The 17,572-nt window shown below is 56.2% G+C and overlaps 8 protein-coding genes and 1 non-coding gene across 9 annotated transcripts; 3 read left to right on the top strand and 6 right to left on the bottom strand.

Moving 5' to 3' along the window:
* The first annotated feature begins 3 nt into the window (after positions 1-3).
* On the top strand, positions 4-2,041 carry L226DRAFT_513001 (proteasome subunit). The gene is made up of 6 exons (XM_067678354.1): positions 4-278; positions 346-427; positions 500-629; positions 914-1,020; positions 1,122-1,241; positions 1,403-2,041. Exons 1-6 carry the CDS (start codon positions 106-108, stop codon positions 1,547-1,549), a joined length of 759 nt encoding a protein of 252 aa, XP_067532214.1. The 5' UTR covers positions 4-105; the 3' UTR covers positions 1,550-2,041.
* Positions 2,009-5,098, bottom strand: L226DRAFT_525245 (uncharacterized protein; the record flags this gene model as incomplete). Its single annotated transcript, XM_067678959.1, has 10 exons — positions 2,009-2,491; positions 2,521-2,718; positions 2,745-2,888; positions 3,099-3,417; positions 3,476-3,764; positions 4,040-4,202; positions 4,279-4,316; positions 4,526-4,715; positions 4,825-4,877; positions 5,083-5,098. The coding sequence occupies 10 exons, from the start codon at positions 5,096-5,098 to the stop codon at positions 2,009-2,011; spliced, it is 1,893 nt and encodes a 630-aa protein (XP_067532213.1).
* Positions 5,099-5,904: 806 nt separating this feature from the next.
* L226DRAFT_525244 (FAD/NAD(P)-binding domain-containing protein) lies at positions 5,905-7,286 on the top strand (the record flags this gene model as incomplete). Its single annotated transcript, XM_067678958.1, has 5 exons — positions 5,905-6,391; positions 6,464-6,495; positions 6,561-6,761; positions 6,824-7,111; positions 7,167-7,286. 5 exons carry the CDS (start codon positions 5,905-5,907, stop codon positions 7,284-7,286), a joined length of 1,128 nt encoding a protein of 375 aa, XP_067532212.1.
* Positions 7,287-7,427: 141 nt separating this feature from the next.
* L226DRAFT_172525 (uncharacterized protein) lies at positions 7,428-8,509 on the bottom strand. The gene has a single exon (XM_067672636.1). The coding sequence runs from the start codon at positions 8,275-8,277 to the stop codon at positions 7,597-7,599; it is 681 nt and encodes a 226-aa protein (XP_067532211.1). The 5' UTR covers positions 8,278-8,509; the 3' UTR covers positions 7,428-7,596.
* A 454-nt stretch (positions 8,510-8,963) lies between these two features.
* Positions 8,964-10,842, bottom strand: L226DRAFT_554400 (NAD(P)-binding protein). The gene is made up of 9 exons (XM_067682998.1): positions 10,679-10,842; positions 10,494-10,609; positions 10,403-10,437; positions 10,108-10,310; positions 9,778-10,045; positions 9,630-9,705; positions 9,512-9,567; positions 9,374-9,463; positions 8,964-9,313 (listed from the first exon to the last, which is right to left on the bottom strand). Exons 1-9 carry the CDS (start codon positions 10,720-10,722, stop codon positions 9,197-9,199), a joined length of 1,005 nt encoding a protein of 334 aa, XP_067532210.1. The 5' UTR covers positions 10,723-10,842; the 3' UTR covers positions 8,964-9,196.
* A 63-nt stretch (positions 10,843-10,905) lies between these two features.
* On the bottom strand, positions 10,906-12,233 carry L226DRAFT_468458 (NAD(P)-binding protein; the record flags this gene model as incomplete). The annotated part of the gene is made up of 7 exons (XM_067676135.1): positions 10,906-11,013; positions 11,075-11,164; positions 11,227-11,358; positions 11,420-11,659; positions 11,743-11,949; positions 12,016-12,050; positions 12,110-12,233. The coding sequence occupies 7 exons, from the start codon at positions 12,231-12,233 to the stop codon at positions 10,906-10,908; spliced, it is 936 nt and encodes a 311-aa protein (XP_067532209.1).
* Positions 12,234-12,930: 697 nt separating this feature from the next.
* On the bottom strand, positions 12,931-14,314 carry L226DRAFT_468304 (NAD(P)-binding protein; the record flags this gene model as incomplete). The annotated part of the gene is made up of 8 exons (XM_067676129.1): positions 12,931-13,050; positions 13,116-13,205; positions 13,263-13,318; positions 13,381-13,456; positions 13,512-13,779; positions 13,838-14,040; positions 14,102-14,136; positions 14,191-14,314. The coding sequence occupies 8 exons, from the start codon at positions 14,312-14,314 to the stop codon at positions 12,931-12,933; spliced, it is 972 nt and encodes a 323-aa protein (XP_067532208.1).
* An 856-nt stretch (positions 14,315-15,170) lies between these two features.
* On the top strand, positions 15,171-15,242 carry L226DRAFT_t210. The gene has a single exon. It is a non-coding gene; the product is annotated as a tRNA-Glu (tRNA).
* L226DRAFT_537904 (NAD-P-binding protein) lies at positions 15,184-16,653 on the bottom strand (the record flags this gene model as incomplete). Its single annotated transcript, XM_067681397.1, has 5 exons — positions 15,184-15,243; positions 15,606-15,942; positions 15,996-16,054; positions 16,114-16,569; positions 16,629-16,653. The coding sequence occupies 4 exons, from the start codon at positions 16,651-16,653 to the stop codon at positions 15,628-15,630; spliced, it is 855 nt and encodes a 284-aa protein (XP_067532207.1). The 3' UTR covers positions 15,184-15,243; positions 15,606-15,627.
* Positions 16,654-17,572: the final 919 nt, after the last annotated feature.

The raw sequence follows: 17,572 nt of genomic DNA, 5'->3' as shown, positions 1-17,572 counted from the left end.
GCTATATACTACCCTCTGTCCCTCCCCCGTCTCTCTGCCTCTCCCTCCCGCATCGTCCGCATCGTCCCGCACATCCTCGCCACCGTCCACCAGCCCACGCCCATCATGCCCGACGGCTCCTTCGCACACCCCCAGCAGCGCCAGTTCAACCCCTACTCCGACAACGGCGGCACCATCCTGGCCATCGCTGGTGCGGACTTCACAGTCATCGCTGGTGACACCAGACAGAGCGAGGGCTACAGCATCCAAACCCGCTATGCACCCAAGGTCTTCCGACTGTGCGTCGATCACATCCACCCGGGATGTCTCCCGATCATCCGCTAACTCTCTTTCTATGACCTCCAGAACCGACCGCGCAGTCCTCGCGGTCAACGGTTTCGCCGCAGACGGCAACATGTTTGTCAAGAAAGTGAAGCAGCGGCTGGAGGTGCGTGTTCCACATCCATGACGCGTCGTCTCTGCTGCGGGCAGTACGCTGACCAGCCTGTGGCACCTGCAGTGGTACAGACACGCACACGCAAAGGACATGCCACTCCGTGCCATCGCCCGCTTGATTCAGACGATGCTTTATGCGCAACGCTTCTTCCCCTACTACGTCTACAACATCCTCGGTGGTATCGAAGAGGACGGTGAGTGAGCCTCTTCTGCTTCCTAATGAACTCTCCTCCCCATACGTCTCTTCCTGGCGACGCGCATCCCATGTCCAGAAATCTCGCTTCTCCCGGTTTCTTCCTGTGCATCGTGTTTGAGAAGCACAATGCGTACTGGGACGCGTATATACTGTATATGGGAGGCGACGCGCGTACTCTGTACTGCGAGCGCCCATGCACTGATTCGGGAGAAACTCGTTCATGCCACATCTTCCCCATATCGCGCACTATCGAGTGATCACATACTGACAAACCGTTTGCAGGTACGGGTGCGGTCTACTCCTTTGATCCCGTAGGATCATATGAGCGCGAAGCCTGCCGAGCCGCAGGCGCGGCCCAGTCCCTCGTCCAGCCTTTCCTGGACAACCAGGTCAGTGCCCGACGCGCGCGTTCCCTCCCCCGCTGTCCTATTCAGTACTGACCCGACCCTTTCCCGACTTGCTCCCGCCGTGCTATCGCGCATCACCACAGATATACTTCAAGAACCAGAAAGCGGCGCCCGGCACCACGCACCCGGCGCACTTGCCTCTGTCAGATGTTCTCTCCATCGTCATCGACTCGTTTACGAGCGCAACGGAGCGCCACATCGAGGTTCGTCTTCTCGCCCGCCCCACCCTTCCTTCCCTTCCTTCCCTTCCCCCCGCCGCGTTCTAGCGCGCTTTTCGTCATCCCATCCGAGAATATCTCCCTTCTGCGTCTTCTCTCTGTTGTCTCCGGCTGTGGCTGATCCTTTCTTCCTTGCCTCCCCACAGGTCGGCGATGGTCTCGAGATCTACGTCGTCGTCGCACAAGGCCGGAGTCCACAAGGGCTCGACGCCTTCCGCGGCGCGCAGGAGCTGAGCACGCAGCCAAATGGCGACCGCATGTTCATCATCCGGAGAGAGCTCAAGAAGGATTAGGGCGGTCGCACCTACCTTGTCCCTCTGCCTGTAGCTCCCGCACTCCCCCTCCCGAGGACTTCTCAATGGACTATCCGTTTCTCCGTCTTCTCCTCCCCGCGCGTGCACTCACCGCCCATGCCGCCCCCGCGTTCCACCCGTATGCCGCTCGTTCGTTCGCCGCTTCATCCCCTTCCCCTCCTCTCAAAGCCAAAGTGGGCTCAGCGGAGCCCGGTACCAGGACATCATGCATGGACCGGAAGTTACCTTGCGTCTCACGAAAGTGTGTTCTCTCCTCTCCTCTCCTCTCCTCCCCGTCCTATCCCTATCGAGTCCCGACTCTCCATTACCTATCGGCTCTCTCCTCTTCCGCGGTGATTAGAGCGCGCGCGGCGGGAGTAATGTACCAGTACGCAGACGAATCGTCGTTGTTTTTGTGTGAAATGCGCAATGTTAGCGATAGAAAGCAGTAATGTATATTCAATCGAAAAATCTCCACCTCCCATCCCTGCCCCTCCCCTCGACGTCCTGGGGGATGACTCTGCCGCATGTGGACATGTGCCCGACGCGTTGGCGTGGGTTCGTGATGGCGTGAGGACGTCGCGCCTTCGATATATCCGACGTCGACGGGCATGTGCCATGTGGCCAGCCCGACCGAGCACAGAATGCACCCAGCGCTGTCATCGCGTTGCTTGTTGCTCGTTGCTCAGGCCTGCCGCCGGCATCACAGCGACGACGTTCGAAATCCGAACCCGAATCTGAATTGGGATCCCGACGCTCGAAGCTCGAAGCACGAACTTCGAGGTTTCCACCAACTAAGTACATCAGTATGCCTCCGGAGTGCCAATGATTGATGCATGATGCATGACGTCCTCGAGGCCGGGGAACCGACCATGCGCTTGGGCACGCTGGACCAAGGTCATATGTGCACAGTGCGGCGCCTCCCGCCCTCAGATCCTCAGGCTCCGAGGTATATCATAGGTATATCATACATGCCGCCGCCCGCCCGGGGTGGGCACCAAGTCTTGGGGAGTGGTGCAGCGGCCATCCCGCGCGTTTTCCGAGGCTAGAAGCTCCCTGGGTGCTGTGTCGCGGATGCGGTCTGCTCTGGGTGGGGATCTGTCCGCTTTGTAGCCAGGAAGGCACTTGAATGTCGGGCTCGCGCTGTGACGGTGCGTGCCAGGCCGAGGCTATGAGAGTGTCGCCCGAAACATACAGTATACGCATTGCCAGCCACGGTGGTGTGAAGGCCCGAGGCTGGTATCAGCGCGTTCTCCATATGCTGCCCTGTATGCACGAAGTAAGGGGGCGTTGACAGGGATTCAGTCGGGCGTATATACGATACAGCGAAGGCCGGCCCCTAGATAAAGTTCAATGCAATCTCGGATAAATCGTCTCAATTACTGTATTGCTGTTACCTGCCTTCTTGCTTCGACGTCGACACCCAGACCCCCGACCCCGCACGTCGTCAGGATGCGTGGGGCGTGGGGTAGATCAAAGCTCGGTAGGGGCAGGGCAGAGCGGGTGTATGGGCTTGTCGCTTCCGCTTCGGTCTGGGGGAGGGAAGGACCCGGGCCGCGGCGTGGATGTGAGCCTGACTCGGAGGAGGAGGAGGAAGAGGAAGAGCCTGCCCGCCTTCCTTACGCGCCGGAAGTGCACGCTGGACTGTTCCGGATAATATTCGCCAGAGTGTCAGTAACGTGGCCACTCGCACGGCGTCGACGTCCAGCGGTGACCGATGACCGTCAAACAAACGCACCTCACTCTCTCCCCAGAGCTCCGAGTCCTGTGCGAACACACACTCGCAGAGGAGCAACAGCTCGGCCACGGGAAGGCATTCGGATGGTCGGATAGCGGTGCGATGGCGTTCGGGCGTCGTGCCGGACAGCCTGAGCATGCGGATTCAGAGGTGGCGGTTGGTGGTGGGTACGGTACGACGACATTGACCTCTCTATCGGGGATGCAGTCATCTGACGTTGCGACGTGTGTAGCGATTGACAGGCACGGGCTCCAGAGAGGCAGCCTATTACCTGCTGCCTCATGAGGCTATCTCGCAGGGAAGTCACGGTCATTCGCGCCACCGCGGTCTCTCCGGTTCCGGATGACCGCACTGTGAGGGTGGACGGCAAGTATCCCCGGTGCTGCGTGCTGCGTGCAGTGTGCACAAGCTTGAGACCGAGAGATAGGCCACCGCAAGCCCACGACCGTGACGCCGGCGAGCAGGCTATCCGGGCCGCTGCGACAACGAGGTCAGAGTCAACGAGAGCCAGAGGAACGACGTCGGGACTCGGGAGTTTCGTGCGTACCTCTGTTGGGTCACAAGACCCGACAGCATGGGCGCCAGCACAAGGACGAGGGAGTGCCTCGGGAGCAGAAAGCAGAAAGCAGCACGTCCTGCACTTCAAGCGTTCGCGCGACCGTCGGCTGTCACTGGTCATGCTAGGGACGGATGGAGGAGGGCGTCGTCGTCGAGAGCGAGAAGCACCCAAGGGCCAAGGGCCAAGAGCGGACATCCGCTGAGCCCGTGGAATTGTATTGGAGAAGCCTTGAATGCCGCCGGGAGGTGCACGAACGATGTCTTGTTGACATCACGATGTGGTAAGGTATGAGATTGTGCGGATGCGGGGAACGCGCCGGTTCCTGTGCCCGGGTTTTGGGTGTGGGGGAGGGATTTCTGCGAGCTAAAAGCAGGTCGGTGTGGTACGGGGTGCCCATGGGGATATTCTGTGGGTTGTCTTGGACGTTCTCACCAAGTCTGCCGGAAGAATCTCGTACGGTTTATGTCCCACTGTGGGTGCAAGAATGTCAATGAACTATGTGGCAAGGAGTCATTAGTGGACATACCGAGAGAGTCCTCGGAACCTCTTCAGACGTCGGGGTGAGCAGTAACCGTACCCTATGGTGGACCGTGTGACAATCCGGCGATTGTCCTACCCTGTATTGCAGTCGTATGTTGAGTCTCAGCTGACTGTTGACAAATGTGAAGACCGGACTCACAGTATAAAGTCCTGAGTTCCGTCAAGTGATCTTGCGTCCGAACCCAGTTGACGATGTCGGTGATGTAGGGCAAACGTGGGAAGACGGGCACTTTACTCCGGAGTACGGTCACTTTACTCCGGAAGTACGGTCGACATGCGGTGAGCGAGCGCGGAGCGTCGATCCAACCAGCGGACGGTATGGTTAGAACCTATCGGGGGAACTTAATGCCGTTTCGGGGCGGCTAAGTTGGGCTCGCTGATCCAGCAGCAATGTTAGCCACCCAATCGCCCGGAGCCTGCCTAAACGGCTGCACGTACACAAGTCTCTTTAGGTTCCGGCACAGTCGACCCGTTGATTGTGATTGTCGATCCTGTGGGAGGATCCGGTTAGCATCGGCCAGACCATACTTGGTTCCCGAGAAGTTAGAATGTACAACTTGAAGATGAGCGCGTCGGAAGCGCGCGACGTTGCCTGGCACCGGAGACACATTTCTTCCAGTGTCTCCCCCTCGCTTTCCGCCCCATGTCCGGTTCGTTTTGGCGCGACAGTTCAGGGCGGTCTACACAATCCATCACTGTCTTCAATGGCCATGGAGATGATAGGAGATGATCTGAACCGGCAGTACCATTCTCGATCCGAGAACAACGGAGGCGAGAACGGGGTTGAAGCTGGGGTTTAGGACACCTGCCAGTATGTAAGCTGCGCAGCAGCACATATACTTGCATCCACAAACCAGTGTCGGGGAAAGAAGGTCGATGAGAAGTTGCTACTGTACGAATTCTCACACGCACCTTCAACACCCGCGTGGCGTCGGTACGAGCACAAAAGGGGCTCCGTCCTTAGGCCTGATATTGCGATGGATCGGCAAAAAGGTAAGCGCGCTCATTACGAAGTGGATTCGTTCAGATGTACGAAGGCCTTGTATCACCGAGCCCCATTTGTCGACGACTCTGAGTGATCCGTGTGTCGCGGGGCATGACGTGCTTGGATTAACATCGAACATGTTTCAGCAAGTAAACTACAACAAGAAAGGGATTGCAATGCACTGTACGTTCTAGGCGAAAGCCGCAATGGTTTGTCAGCGAGGCGGATCGAGGATGGTGAGTAGAGGGGAGGTCAGCAGAAATGACACATTTTCTCTTGCGCTGCCACGGCTTACCTCACTCATGCTCCTATACCGGGCAGGCGAATCGGCAAGCACGCTTGCTACAAAACATCATGGCGCGCAGTGCTGAGAATACGCGACAGGCACTTCCAAGTCTTTTCCAGGTCTCCATAAATCCCAGGCGGCGACCAACATGCCTTCCGACGACACTGCTCGCATCTCACCCACCGCATCCCCCTCTTTCTTGACCTGGTTGTCCTCACTCTTCTTCGGAAGCTCGACATACACACCCATGGCTGAGAAAGTCCCAAAGAAGAACGTTGTGGTCGTTGGAGGCGGCGCGGCCGGCGGGACACTCGCGCGCGGCCTCTCGAAGACCCTCGACGCGTCGCAGTACAACCTCATCCTCGTCAACGACCGCACCTTCTTCGTCCACCTTATCGCGATGGCGCGCGTCGCCGTCTCGGGTGAGGACAAGCTCGAAGACAAGGCGCTCTTTGGCTTCGACAAACTTCTCTACAACGGCAACGGCACTGTGAAGATTGGCAAGGCCGTCGCGATCGCCGAAGAGGAAGCGGGCAAGGGCGGCCAGCTCGTTCTCGAGGACGGCGAGAGGATACCGTACACCGCGCTTGTTCTCGCGACTGGGAGCACTTGGCCCTCGATCATTGAATTGCCTCAGACGGAGAGCGAGGCGCGCACGCACATCAACTCATGGCGGAGCAAGGTGGAAAAGGCGCAACATGTCGTTGTGGTCGGTGGTGGGGCAGTCGGTATCGGTGCGTCCTTTCTTCATTGCATCCTCTTACTGCATCCGTGCACGCGCTCACATTACGCCTTCGAACCCCCAGAGGTTGCAGGCGAGATCAGGGAAGCGCATCTTGTAAGTTTGATCATCCTGATTTCCTTTGCTTCGTGACAAGTCCTGATGCTAGGGAATCGTTGTAGAAGAAGAAAATCACCCTCATCCACAAGCAAAGCCTGCTCCTGAACTCGGTATACCCCGACAAGTACCGCAAGGACATCGAGCGCAGGCTACGCATCCGCAACGTCGACCTCATTCTTGATGATGAGATCGAGAACCCAACAGAGGGTGTTGCCGGCGTGACGACGAAGAGCGGCAAGAGCTTGCCCGATGCCGACTTGGTGGTACGCATCCACGCTCTGCCCTTCTCGGACTACCATCGCTCACCTACGCTATTATTATGCAGATCCAAGCCTTCGGAGCGAAGCCAAACACCGCCTTCATCAAGTCGCTCGGAGAGGACGTCGTAAACGAGCATGGCTTTGTCAAGGTGAACGAGTTTCTCGAGGTGCCCGGGCACCCCGGCGTCTTCGCCGTCGGCGACATCATCGACTGGAAGGAGCAGAAGCAGGGGGCGAAGGCGAACACGCACGTCAAGGTCGTCTCTGCGAATGTCGTGAGCTTCCTCCACGGCCAGCCGCTCAAGAAGGAGTACAAAGGCAGCCCCGAGATGATCCTCATCCCTCTCGGCAAGGTATGGGTTATGCTGAATCTGGGTTATGCGTATGTGTTGCTGACGCGTCTTGCAGAGCGGTGGGGCAGGCTATGCGGACCTATTGTGGGGCATCTTGATGGGCGACTTCTTGTCCCGTATGCTCAAGGGCAAGGACCTATTCGTGTCTATGATACGCTCGCAGCGTGGCCTCTAAGCGTCGGACTCGGTTTGGCAAGGGCAAGTGGGGCTTTCGTTGGACGGTTATTTTATTACATTCCCGCCTTTTGGTTTCGGTTCCTCTTCGTGTGGGCTTTCTGTACACCTAATGATAATGAATTGTACTCGCGCAACGCATAAAGGTGTGCCTAAGTCACAAGTCCGTCATGCTAGCAAAGACGCAGAGGCGTCGTTCTCACCCACGGGCCGTCCCTGCATCCACGTTCCCCGCCTTCATCATGAATTCTGCCCCTTGCCACGGAATTAGAAGCGCCGCCGCCCTGGTACGGGCGTCAAACTCTCCGAGTCTATCCAGGAGGAGCCTCGGAGGTATTGTGGGCAAGTTTCTCCGAGCGATGGCAGTCCGTGGTTGCACGGGCAATCCCAATAAGGAAGCTTCTGTAGTTCGACGGACCCGCGCAACGGAACCCTATATTGGAACAGTCCTGCAGCGAAGCCGCGTCCGCTGCCCGACCCGGGCGAGGACACGAGCTTCGTGCGAGTGCACAGTCGGTAAGGAAAACTGGCGGAAGCGGCAGCGGCTGAGGGAGAGAGAGAGAGGAATGGCAGAAGAAACAGAAACGAGGAGATGTATTGGGAGGAGTGCAGGTCCGCGTTTTCTCCGGCGAGGGGGACGCCGGACGTAACCCTAGTTGCGATAATTCTCCTGTGGACGGCTTCGCTGTTGGGCAGGCAGCGGCTGGAATGGGCGAAGAACACGGGCGAGGACATCGGGGGTTGGGCGGGCCGCTAGCGGGCCAGGAGAACGAGTTGAGCGACGAGCGAAGCAGGGGTGCGATGATACGAGCTCGTGGGCGAAGAGTGAGCGTGGGGGATGGGCGATCCAACGAAGACGATGATCGCTGCGAGGAAGGGGGCGGGGCAGGACTAGATTGCGGGGTAGTTATCGTGGATACTCCGAGGTTGGCAGCATGAATTGAACGGCAGTGGTTGCCGCACGACAAGTGCACCCTTGCGAGCCCATTCATCGGCGGTTTCGCTGTAGAGTTCGGGGTACTGCTGCTGGCGGTCGGTGGTCGGAATGTGATGGTTTTCTGATCGAGCTAGGGTCAGGAAGCTCAGCCCAGATGGTCTGTGAAGGCACGGAAGTGTCGTTAGTGTGTAGGAGGAGCATGTGCGGCGCACCTTGCGGTCATTGCGTGCTGCTTGAATCGGGATGCGCCTTGTAGTATCCCCGAGAATGGCGGTAGATGAACGCTGGGCAGCATGGCGGGAGGTCTCGTGGACGCCCCGAGATGCGGGTCAGTTCGTTGAGAACCTGGTGAAACATGCGTGAGGCGTCTGATAAGAACGTAAAAGGGAGACGAACAGTCAAACGTCGCCTACAGCTCTCAGCAGGTCCTTCCTTCGGATTGATAGAAGTTGACTTTCGAATGCAACTAGTGACAAGTCAGATTGATACGGTTTGATATGGACGGGTCGCAGTAGACCCCAGAAGCAGTGGCTTCCAACGCGGGGTAGTATCCGGTGGCATTTGTTGCGCTCTCGGTCGGGGTCAGAGATTGCGTATATCGACGGGCATAGTAGTGCACATCCTGTCACATGCTATACTTCGGAATGCCGTGAGTGAAGAATGGGGAATACAGGAGACGAAGAACAGAAAGTTATGGGTTACCATGTGTCCTGAAAGAGCGACGCAGTTGTTGCCCATATCGTAAAAAATCTTTCAATGAGCCAGGAGGCTTGAATTGTAGGGCTCTGCTGCTGCAATTGTGCGGCTCGGCCCGCCGCATTCGCCGGATGCAGCCGGCTTAATACTTGCAATTTTCCTGTAACGAGAACGCCTTCGCAGCTTGAATAGAGGCCTACTGAAGACAGAAATAATTAACGAGCAAACAACTGAGGAACAGAGCCTGAGAAAGGCTGCAGCTCGGGGTATGGGGTATCTTAGGACTGTTCGTGCGCCTTCACCGCATCCTGGAGCCACTGCCACACCTCCCTCCCGAGCTCGTCATCGTACGCCTCAGCCTTGCACTTTCCTGGGCGCGCCCACGGAACCATGTACTTGCGTAGTATGTAAATCAGCTAGGGATTGAAACTAGTCAGACAAAGCGCTTCACATACCTCGCCGTTGTGATTCAATGCTTCGGGCATCGTACCGGCGTAAAGCTGCGTGAGGGCGCCATACTCGACCGGCCAAAGGATGAACGTCTCCTAGGTGGTGGAGTCAGATAAATCCCACCAAGTAGCAGAGGGACGCACCAGGAATTTCCGCGCGAGGCTCGGGACATATCGATAGAGTTGTGTCACGATGTTCCCTGCCGAACCGGAGTTGTCAGCGCAGTGGCGCATTGGAAAGCGAGAGTAAGAGTAAACGCACCTGGGTTGACCGAGATGGAGATTATTCCCTTGTCCGCGTACTGTCGCGCGACTTCTCGGGCGACAATCACGTTTCCCTAGCACGTTTATTGGTTGTATTATTGTCAATACGAGCCTACCTTCAGCATATAGGCAGCACGACGACTCACGAGTTTGCTCTGGAAATACATGTCTTCAGGGCGCAACTTGCGTCGCGCTGGGCCGTCCTTCAACGATTCCCACCGGATGTGACCAGCGTAGGCACCGATGCTGGACGTCGTGACGACGCGCGCGTGGTGGTCTGGGGATGATGCGACTCCAGCAAGCAGTGCGGGCATCAGGAGCTCGGTGAGATAGAAGTGCCCCAGCACGTTCGTTGCCCATTGGAGGTCGTAACCTTCCTTGGAGTAGCGATCCAGCGGGACGAGCATCACGCCGCTGTCAACAGGGTCAGGATACACTTATCGACTCGGAGTAGGAAGGGGAGGCGCTTGACGTACGCGTTGTTGAACAGGATGTGCAGCTCATGCTCTCTGCTGAGGAATTCTTCTGCTGCGTGTTTCACCGAGGAGAGGTCCGCCAAGTCTAGCTCGAGGAAGATAGCTTGTTTTCCGGTCTCGCGCTCTAAAGAAGCTATCGCAGCGTCCGCCTTCTCCTTGCTTCTCGCCGCTAGATACACTCGGGCGTTGTGTTCTAGTAGCCGCTGTAGAATGGTGGTGCAGAAGAGTTACATTAAACGTCGGCGGAGATCAAGAAGTCAGCAAGATAGCTCATTGATGGTACATGATCGCAAACCTTGCAGGTCTCGTATCCGATGCCACTGTTTCCGCCTTGTGTTCCGGATTAGCTTTCGACCTCGTTTGAACAACAAATGGACGGGACTTACCGGTGACTAGGACGACGCGTCCTGTCAGGTCCGGTATCTGGTCTGTACTGAATTTGGTCCTGGGCGGAAAGCTCTGCCAGGTGAGCTCCCACAAGTAAGAGAGCGTAGCGCCCATCCTGTATTAAGAAGACGTCAACCTCGGGAAGTGCATGTCTTACATGAACTCGTTTCAATGATGGATTCACCTAGTGGTAGTGGTAGTGGTAGGTAAGTAAGTAAAGTACGGCATAGTCGTTGCCACGGATTGATCTATTCTTTCGGACGGCGCTTGAATTGCTTAAACGGGGCTCGCATATGATATTTTGCCGAGACTTGACCTGGGTCGTTGTACTACCCACCTGAAGTACGCTGAGAATATTCGTCAAGCAGTACAGAACTTCACAACGCGACGCCAACGGAATCCGCGCACCCATCATACATCTCTCGTCTCGTCTTCCAGCCACTTCCAAAGCCGATCTCCAACGGCGTCGTCGTATGCCTCCGGCCGGCATCTGCCCAGACGGGCCCACGGTATGAGGAACTATGTTGTAGACGCGACCTGAGCATGCTTGATGAAAGCCAACCGTCCGAGAGAAACACACCTCTCCGTTGTAGCTCAAGGCCTCGGGCATTGTCCCCGCCAAGAGTTGCGTCAGCGCGCCACACGATGTGGGATAGAGGATTGTCGCGTTCTGGCAGGTAGACACAGTGATCGTGGGGCGGAGCGTAGATGGAAGAAGGAAGAGCTTCTAACCATGATCGCGCGCCCGATTTTGGAGACGTTGCGCTGGAGGTCTGTCCGTATACTTCCGGGGTTCACCGCAATCGAGACTATGCCGCGATCTGAGTACCGCTTTGCTATCTGATGTGCAACGACGGCATTCCCCTTCAGAATAGCAGCAACAGTTAGCACGGTCAAGCAAGAAAGCGACCGTTGTTCAACGTACAAACTTGCTCTGATAGTAGAGGTCCTCCGTAGTCTTCTTCCGCCTCGCAGGGCCGTCCTTGAACGTGTCCCAATGGAGCGTGCTCATGTATGCCCCGCCTGATGACGTCGTAACAATCCGAGCATGGTGTTCCGGGGATGTCTTCACGCCCTCAAGCAGCGTGGGCATCAGCAGCTCCGTGAAGTACCAGTGCCCGATGACGTTCGTCCCGAACTGCAAGTCGTATCCATCTGCCGTCGTCTGCTCGACAGGTGGCCACATCAACCCACTGCACTCCCCTCTCAAGATCAGCCCTCTGCGTGGACGAGAAGATAGGAACCGACGTACGCATTGTTGAAGAGGATGTGAAGTTCGTGCTCGTTGCTCAAGAACTTCTCTGCTGCATTCTTGACCGATCTAAGGCTTGCAAGGTCGAGTTCCAGGAAGGTCGCTTCTTTCCCCGTGATGTCCTTGAGAGATGAGATGGCTGCCTCCGCCTTGCTCCTACTACGTGCTGCAAGGTACACTTTCGCGTTCCGTTGCAGGAGGACCTAGAGTCGATGAAATCCACGTGTGAACCTCACAGTCTTGAAACAGTTCACTGCTGGACCACTTACTTTCACCGTCTCGTAACCAATACCGCTGTTCCCGCCTGGATTGAAAGAACAGTGAGCATGATGATGGGCATCTCGGACGCAGTCGGAGACGCACCCGTAACAATAACGACCCTCCCGGAGAGGTCCGGAATTTGATCGACACTAAACTTAGACTTGGACGGAAACTGCTGGACAATGGTGGGCCATATTCCTGAGTCCTTCGAGACTAGACCGCCCATGAAGAGGAAGCTGAGAAGTAGGAAAGAGTAAGAACTGTTATTCGTGTGATATATCGCCAAGGGGCACTTGCAAAGATACTCGTACTCCCTGCGTAATTTATAAGTAGAGCCAAGGCCATGTTCTGGAAGGAGATACGTGCCGAAGGGAGACGTGTCGAAATCGTCATCGGCAGCAGGCTGGACTAGTTCAGAGCTCCGAGATACCTGGGGCGCGCGATGCGCTATGACATGAGTCCTTCGACGATTGGACGGCTATACTGGCTTTTGGGGTGGCACTTCAACCTGAAAGTGATTGAATGCTCGGTCTCTCCACGCAAGCATCCCGGCACTGCGCGTGTGCCTGAAGGGGTAAGTAGAAGTCATTCCGCAGCAGGTCCGCTGTGACGTGGTCCCTCGGTGGTATCGGAGCTGCGTCGCAAGATGTTTTCGCGAGTACAGTGGCCCGGGTGTGTAGCCTTAGGACGAGGATCGGTCGGTCTTTGCTTGTGGAGAGGTAGTTGGAGTGATTGATATCTGAGGTCATTACTGGTTCGATTCGGTAGCGGAATAGGCAATCGAGACGCTGTCCAGAAGCGAATTTGACCATCGCCAACGTCCTGGCTCCTAAGCGCGGGGTGACTTCGATAACAAGATCTGAGAAGCATTAATTCAGTCCATCATGCGGTAGAACAGTACTGTACTAGTGCCTGCATAACTGTTAGCCCTGAATCTTGCGAGCCTTCACCTCCTCTTCGAGCCACTTCCACAATCGCTCGCCGACCTCGTCATCATATGCCTCTGGTCTACACTTCCCGAGCCTCGCCCATGGAATCAAGAACTTCAGATGCGCAGGCGGATCAGAAATCTATTGCTTAGACACGATATAGTAACAGGACAGCGTACCTCGCCATTATAGTTCAGCGCTTCAGGCATCGTACCCGCGAAGAGCTGCGTCAATGCGCCGTACGGGGTCGGGTAGAGCAGCACCGCGTTCTGTTACCGCAGATGAATGTCAGTTCGAGAGAGTCGGAAGGAAGGCTGAGTTATTACCAAGACCATCCGCGCCACCTTGGGCACGTAACGCTGGAGCTCGGACCGGATATTGCCTAACAGGTCCGCCGTCAGCACCTCATATCTCCGAGAACGAGCTGTGGAACGTCTCTCATACCTGGATTGACGGATATTGATATTATACCCTTATCAGCGTACCGCTTCGCGACCTGGCGAGCAACAACCACGTTTCCCTACGAGTCCCGAAGTCAATACAAGAAAGCTCCAGAAGATGTTGAGAGGACTCACGAATTTGCTCTGATAGTACAACATCTCCGGACTCAGTTTCTTCCGCTGAGGCGTGTCCTTGAAGGTATCGTAGTTGAGGGTGGTGAAGTACGCTCCGCTGGAAGAGGTAGTGACGACGCGAGCATGGTTGTCCGGCGAGCTCTTGACCCCAGCCCGGAGCGCGGGCATCAATAGCTCTGTAAAGTACCAGTGGCCGATGACGTTCGTTCCGAATTGCAGGTCGTAACCGTCTTTCGTGAGAGGGTGGTCCGGCGGTGCCATAACGCCGCTAGGGAAGGACAGGGTGTCAACGGCTCGTCGCTCAGTCAACGAGTAGGATTGCTCACGCATTGTTGAACAGTACATGCAGTTCGTGCTCCTTGCTGAGGAACTCGTCGGCTGCTTTCTTGATGGCTGCGAAATCAGCGAGATCAAGCTCGAGGAAGATCGCTTCCTTTCCAGTGGTGTCCTTCAGGGAAGCGATGGCAGCGTCCGCTTTAGCCTTGCTTCGGGCCGCAAGATAGACTTTGGCGTTATGCTGCAAGAGAACCTGTGGCAGCCATGAGATGAGAACCAAAGACAAATATGAGGCCCAGGGCCGCTGTACTTACCTTGATAGTCTCGTACCCAATTCCGACATTGCCTCCTGTGGCCACGAATCAGCCAGCCCTTACTGTAGCGAAAGAAGTCGACAACGTACCAGTGACGAGGATCACCTGCCCCGACAAGTCAGGGATCTGGTCGACTGTGAACTTGGTCTTGGGGGGGAAGCACTGCACAAGGACTGGCCAGGCTCCGGTATTCTTTGAGGACGCGCCGGCCATTGTTCGGTTGCTAGACAGTGTGTATTCGACTGCCCAGATATAAGGTCCACGGGTGGGTGATGGGAAAAGGGCTGATTGCGGTGTGTGCGCGTGGGTAGTATTGCGTACGTGTGGGATTCTGATTTCGTCCGACCTCTTATACAGGTGCTTCAGCGATGGCTTCGAGAGCACATGTTATAGAGCCCGCACTCTTCCTGCATAGTCAGTATTGCGCTCAGAGATGCCGGCGCGACTCGTCAGTTGTGATCTAGAACGGCGGGACACGCGTAGCCAATTGCAGGCTCCGGCCCAAATCGTCCGGCCTCGGAACCGCCGCGCCCCTGAGGTGGCCGCGACGGGACTCACCCCTTTGACGGCTTGACGGCTCGATTCGAGGACATACAGAGCCTACCAGGCTAAGACCCAAAGGCAATTCTGATTAACAGAGACGAGCGAGTCAGTATATATCGCAACGGGTGAGTTTTGCCACTCATGCCTGCAGCAACGGCGTCGTGTCGCGCCTGGTCTCCCGAGTTGCATAGTTGTGAATACGGCGGGAATATATCCCGTCTCCGAACGGGCGCATAAGCAGGGGGTCAGTACGATGGCTACCGCTGAGTACTTTCCCATGGCAGTGCAGGATCATGGTTCCCGATCGGCGAACGTTGAGATTCGCTGCGCGAGGAGTCAGCTCAGTAAAGCTGGGCAAGTCAATCATCCATGCCATTTCGGAACACTTACGCCAATAGGGTTGCGTGTACCGCAGACGTAAGGGGTTCTGACTCTGACGGACGTGGAGTTGAGTAACTGCCGGCGAGAGCGCAGTTCAAAGTTTGTGGCCTCTGGTCCTGACTATCTGAGACAGACCCGTTTCGTATCCGATATGGTGTAGTGGCTAACATTATCGCCTCTCACGCGATAGCCCGGGGTTCGATTCCCCGTGTCGGAACGTCCAAGGTTTCCAGAAGTTTTTAGGGGTCCTTCCCCGAATGTCTTATTTGGCCAAATAAGACAAATAAGAGCGCTCAAGCAATAAGAGCACGAGGTTCTGTCGTCCACCACACGGGCAGTTTTAACTTCACGGTCCTCAACATTTGTACAATGAACCATCAACGTACAGTGCGTCCCTGTGCCAAGTTTCACAGAAATCGGAAATGTTGGGCAGTCGGGGCAGTGCGATCGCTGCCCCCTTAGAACCAGATAAATCAGACATTTGGAGAAGTACTGATGGTTTTGACGGGTTTCCGTATACAGTTCTCCTCGTCCCCAAATGCTATACTTCAGCCTGGCGAAGGGTGTTCCATCTAATGTGTACAACCGTGTGCCTGAACCAACTAGGAGTCCTTCTCCAACCCCTTAGACCACGACTCATACTTGTCCGTGTCTGCAGCGACGTCCGCCCACTGCTTCCGCGCATGCATGATAGCATCCTCCCCAAGCAAGAAATGCAGAGGAGGCCGGGGCAAGAACGCAAGCGCGTAGATGACCTCGACCGCCTTCTTCACGTCTCCGGTCCCGGAGTACGTGCCCCAGCCGTTCCGCAACCGCGAAGCAGGAAGCTCCGGATTGCTATACGCCGGGTGGGCTGGGACCCAGGTCGTCTTCGCTTGGCCTGCCGTGTGGAAGGAACCCGGCTCAATAATCGTAACCTGTGCATCCCCGATAAGCTTTACAGTAATCGCGAGTAACAGTACAGTCTAACCTTGATGTTCCACGCAGGATCGAGCTCAGCGGCAAGGCACTTGGATGCACCTTCCAGTGCTACAAGCCGATACAATTTCAGCCTCGTTACATCGAGTTGAATGGCACATCCCACGCACCGTGCTTCGATGCAGCATAGTAAGTCATGCCTTCACGACCGGTGATCCCAGTGATTGACGAATTCTGCAGGAGCCGGCCCCCGACGCCAGGCGCGTTCACTTCCCGGAAGAACTTGACCGCCTCGCGCGAGACGCATATCGCGCCCCAGAAGTTCGTGTCGAACAGCTTCCGGGCCTCTTCCTCGGGCACGGCCTCGAGCTCGCCCATCACGACGTACGCGGCGTTGTTCAAGACAACGTCCAGCCGGCCGAACTTGTCCTTCGTCGCGGCGAAGGCATCGATGATGTCCTGCGGGACGTTGACGTCGACCTTGAGCACGAGGAGCCGGTTGGAGGGGTACTTGGAAACGAGGTCATCGAGAACGGACGGACGACGCGCGGTCGCGACGACTTTCTCGCCCTTCTGGAGGACGAGCTCTGCGAGTTGCCGTCCAAAGCCGGTCGATGTACCAGTTACTGTCGCGAGGTCAACGATATTAGTGACTGGTTCATCCCATAAAAGATGTTACACCTACTGAGCCAAACTCTATCGGTAGACATCGTGTGTTGATCGAGTCTTCCAGTTTAGGGGATATGTTCTAAAGATTCGAGGTTGAAGCACTGTCGGTATATATGCTGACACCTCCTGGTCAGCTTCGACGGCCCGTTTGACATTCGGCCTGACTGTCCGCAAAATAACCGTGCGCGGACGAGATGTCAAATACGTACTCTGTGAATCTGGAGGTGCTGTCGAAAGGAGCGTGGCCCTGCAGCGACCATAAACTCCGAGCATCCCGGGTATTGCACGGTTTACCAAGCAAGATATGCCCTTCCTTTTTGACTCGGATAGTCGGATCGGACGCTTCCAATGACGCATCGCCGACGTCGGATGGGCGCTCGAGTGTTCAGCACAGCGGCGGCGTTTGTAATTTTGAGGTAGCCGAGCAGGAGATGGGGAGGAACCCTATGGTATCAGGCATACGTGAGAGCAACAGATCAAGCAGACCTTGATCATAGGAGACATGCGGATACAGAACGGCGGGCCGTGGTGGGAAGCATTGGAGATTCAGCCCATACGCGCTTTGACTTCATCCTCCAGCCACTTCCACAACCGCTCGCCGAGCTCGTCATCATACGCTTCCGGCCTGCACCTTCCAACGCGCGCCCATGGGATCATGAACTATACAGATATGTAAGCGTCACTGATTGTTTGAAAGCGAGGCCAAGGGTAGGAACACACCTCGCCGTTGTAGTTGAGAGCCTCAGGCATCGTACCAGCGAAGAGCTGAGTGAGGGCGCCGTAGGGTGTAGGGTAGAGCACGGTCGCGTTCTACATCATGCGCCGAGAAGCGTCAGCCATGTAGAGATGAACATACAAACGCCAGATGCTACGTACCCCAAAGACCCGGATGAAGTTCGGTACATCGCGCTGGAAACTCGACTGGATGTTACCTGCGTCAAACGCCTCAATACCGTATTC

The sequence above is a fragment of the Lentinus tigrinus genome (genome assembly GCF_003813185.1).
Source record: "Lentinus tigrinus ALCF2SS1-7 unplaced genomic scaffold L226scaffold_28, whole genome shotgun sequence".
Classification (NCBI taxonomy): domain Eukaryota; kingdom Fungi; phylum Basidiomycota; class Agaricomycetes; order Polyporales; family Polyporaceae; genus Lentinus; species Lentinus tigrinus.
Note: the sequence above shows the minus strand (reverse complement) of the source record. Positions and strands in the feature narration are given on the sequence as shown.

Excerpts from the sequence above, each read along its gene's own strand:
- L226DRAFT_513001 (XM_067678354.1), top strand. The coding sequence starts at position 106 with ATGCCCGACGGCTCCTTCGCACACCCCCAGCAGCGCCAGTTCAACCCC. Across the intron at positions 279-345 it reads GCACCCAAGGTCTTCCGACT|AACCGACCGCGCAGTCCTCG; the intron begins GTGCGTCGATCA and ends TATGACCTCCAG. Across the intron at positions 630-913 it reads CGGTGGTATCGAAGAGGACG|GTACGGGTGCGGTCTACTCC; the intron begins GTGAGTGAGCCT and ends AACCGTTTGCAG.
- L226DRAFT_554400 (XM_067682998.1), bottom strand. The coding sequence starts at position 10,722 with ATGCCGTACTTTACTTACTTACCTACCACTACCACTACCACTAG. Across the intron at positions 10,311-10,402 it reads TCGGATACGAGACCTGCAAG|CGGCTACTAGAACACAACGC; the intron begins GTTTGCGATCAT and ends ACCATTCTACAG. Across the intron at positions 9,706-9,777 it reads TGTATTTCCAGAGCAAACTC|GGAAACGTGATTGTCGCCCG; the intron begins GTGAGTCGTCGT and ends TAAACGTGCTAG.
- L226DRAFT_172525 (XM_067672636.1), bottom strand. The coding sequence starts at position 8,277 with ATGAATGGGCTCGCAAGGGTGCACTTGTCGTGCGGCAACCACTGCCGT.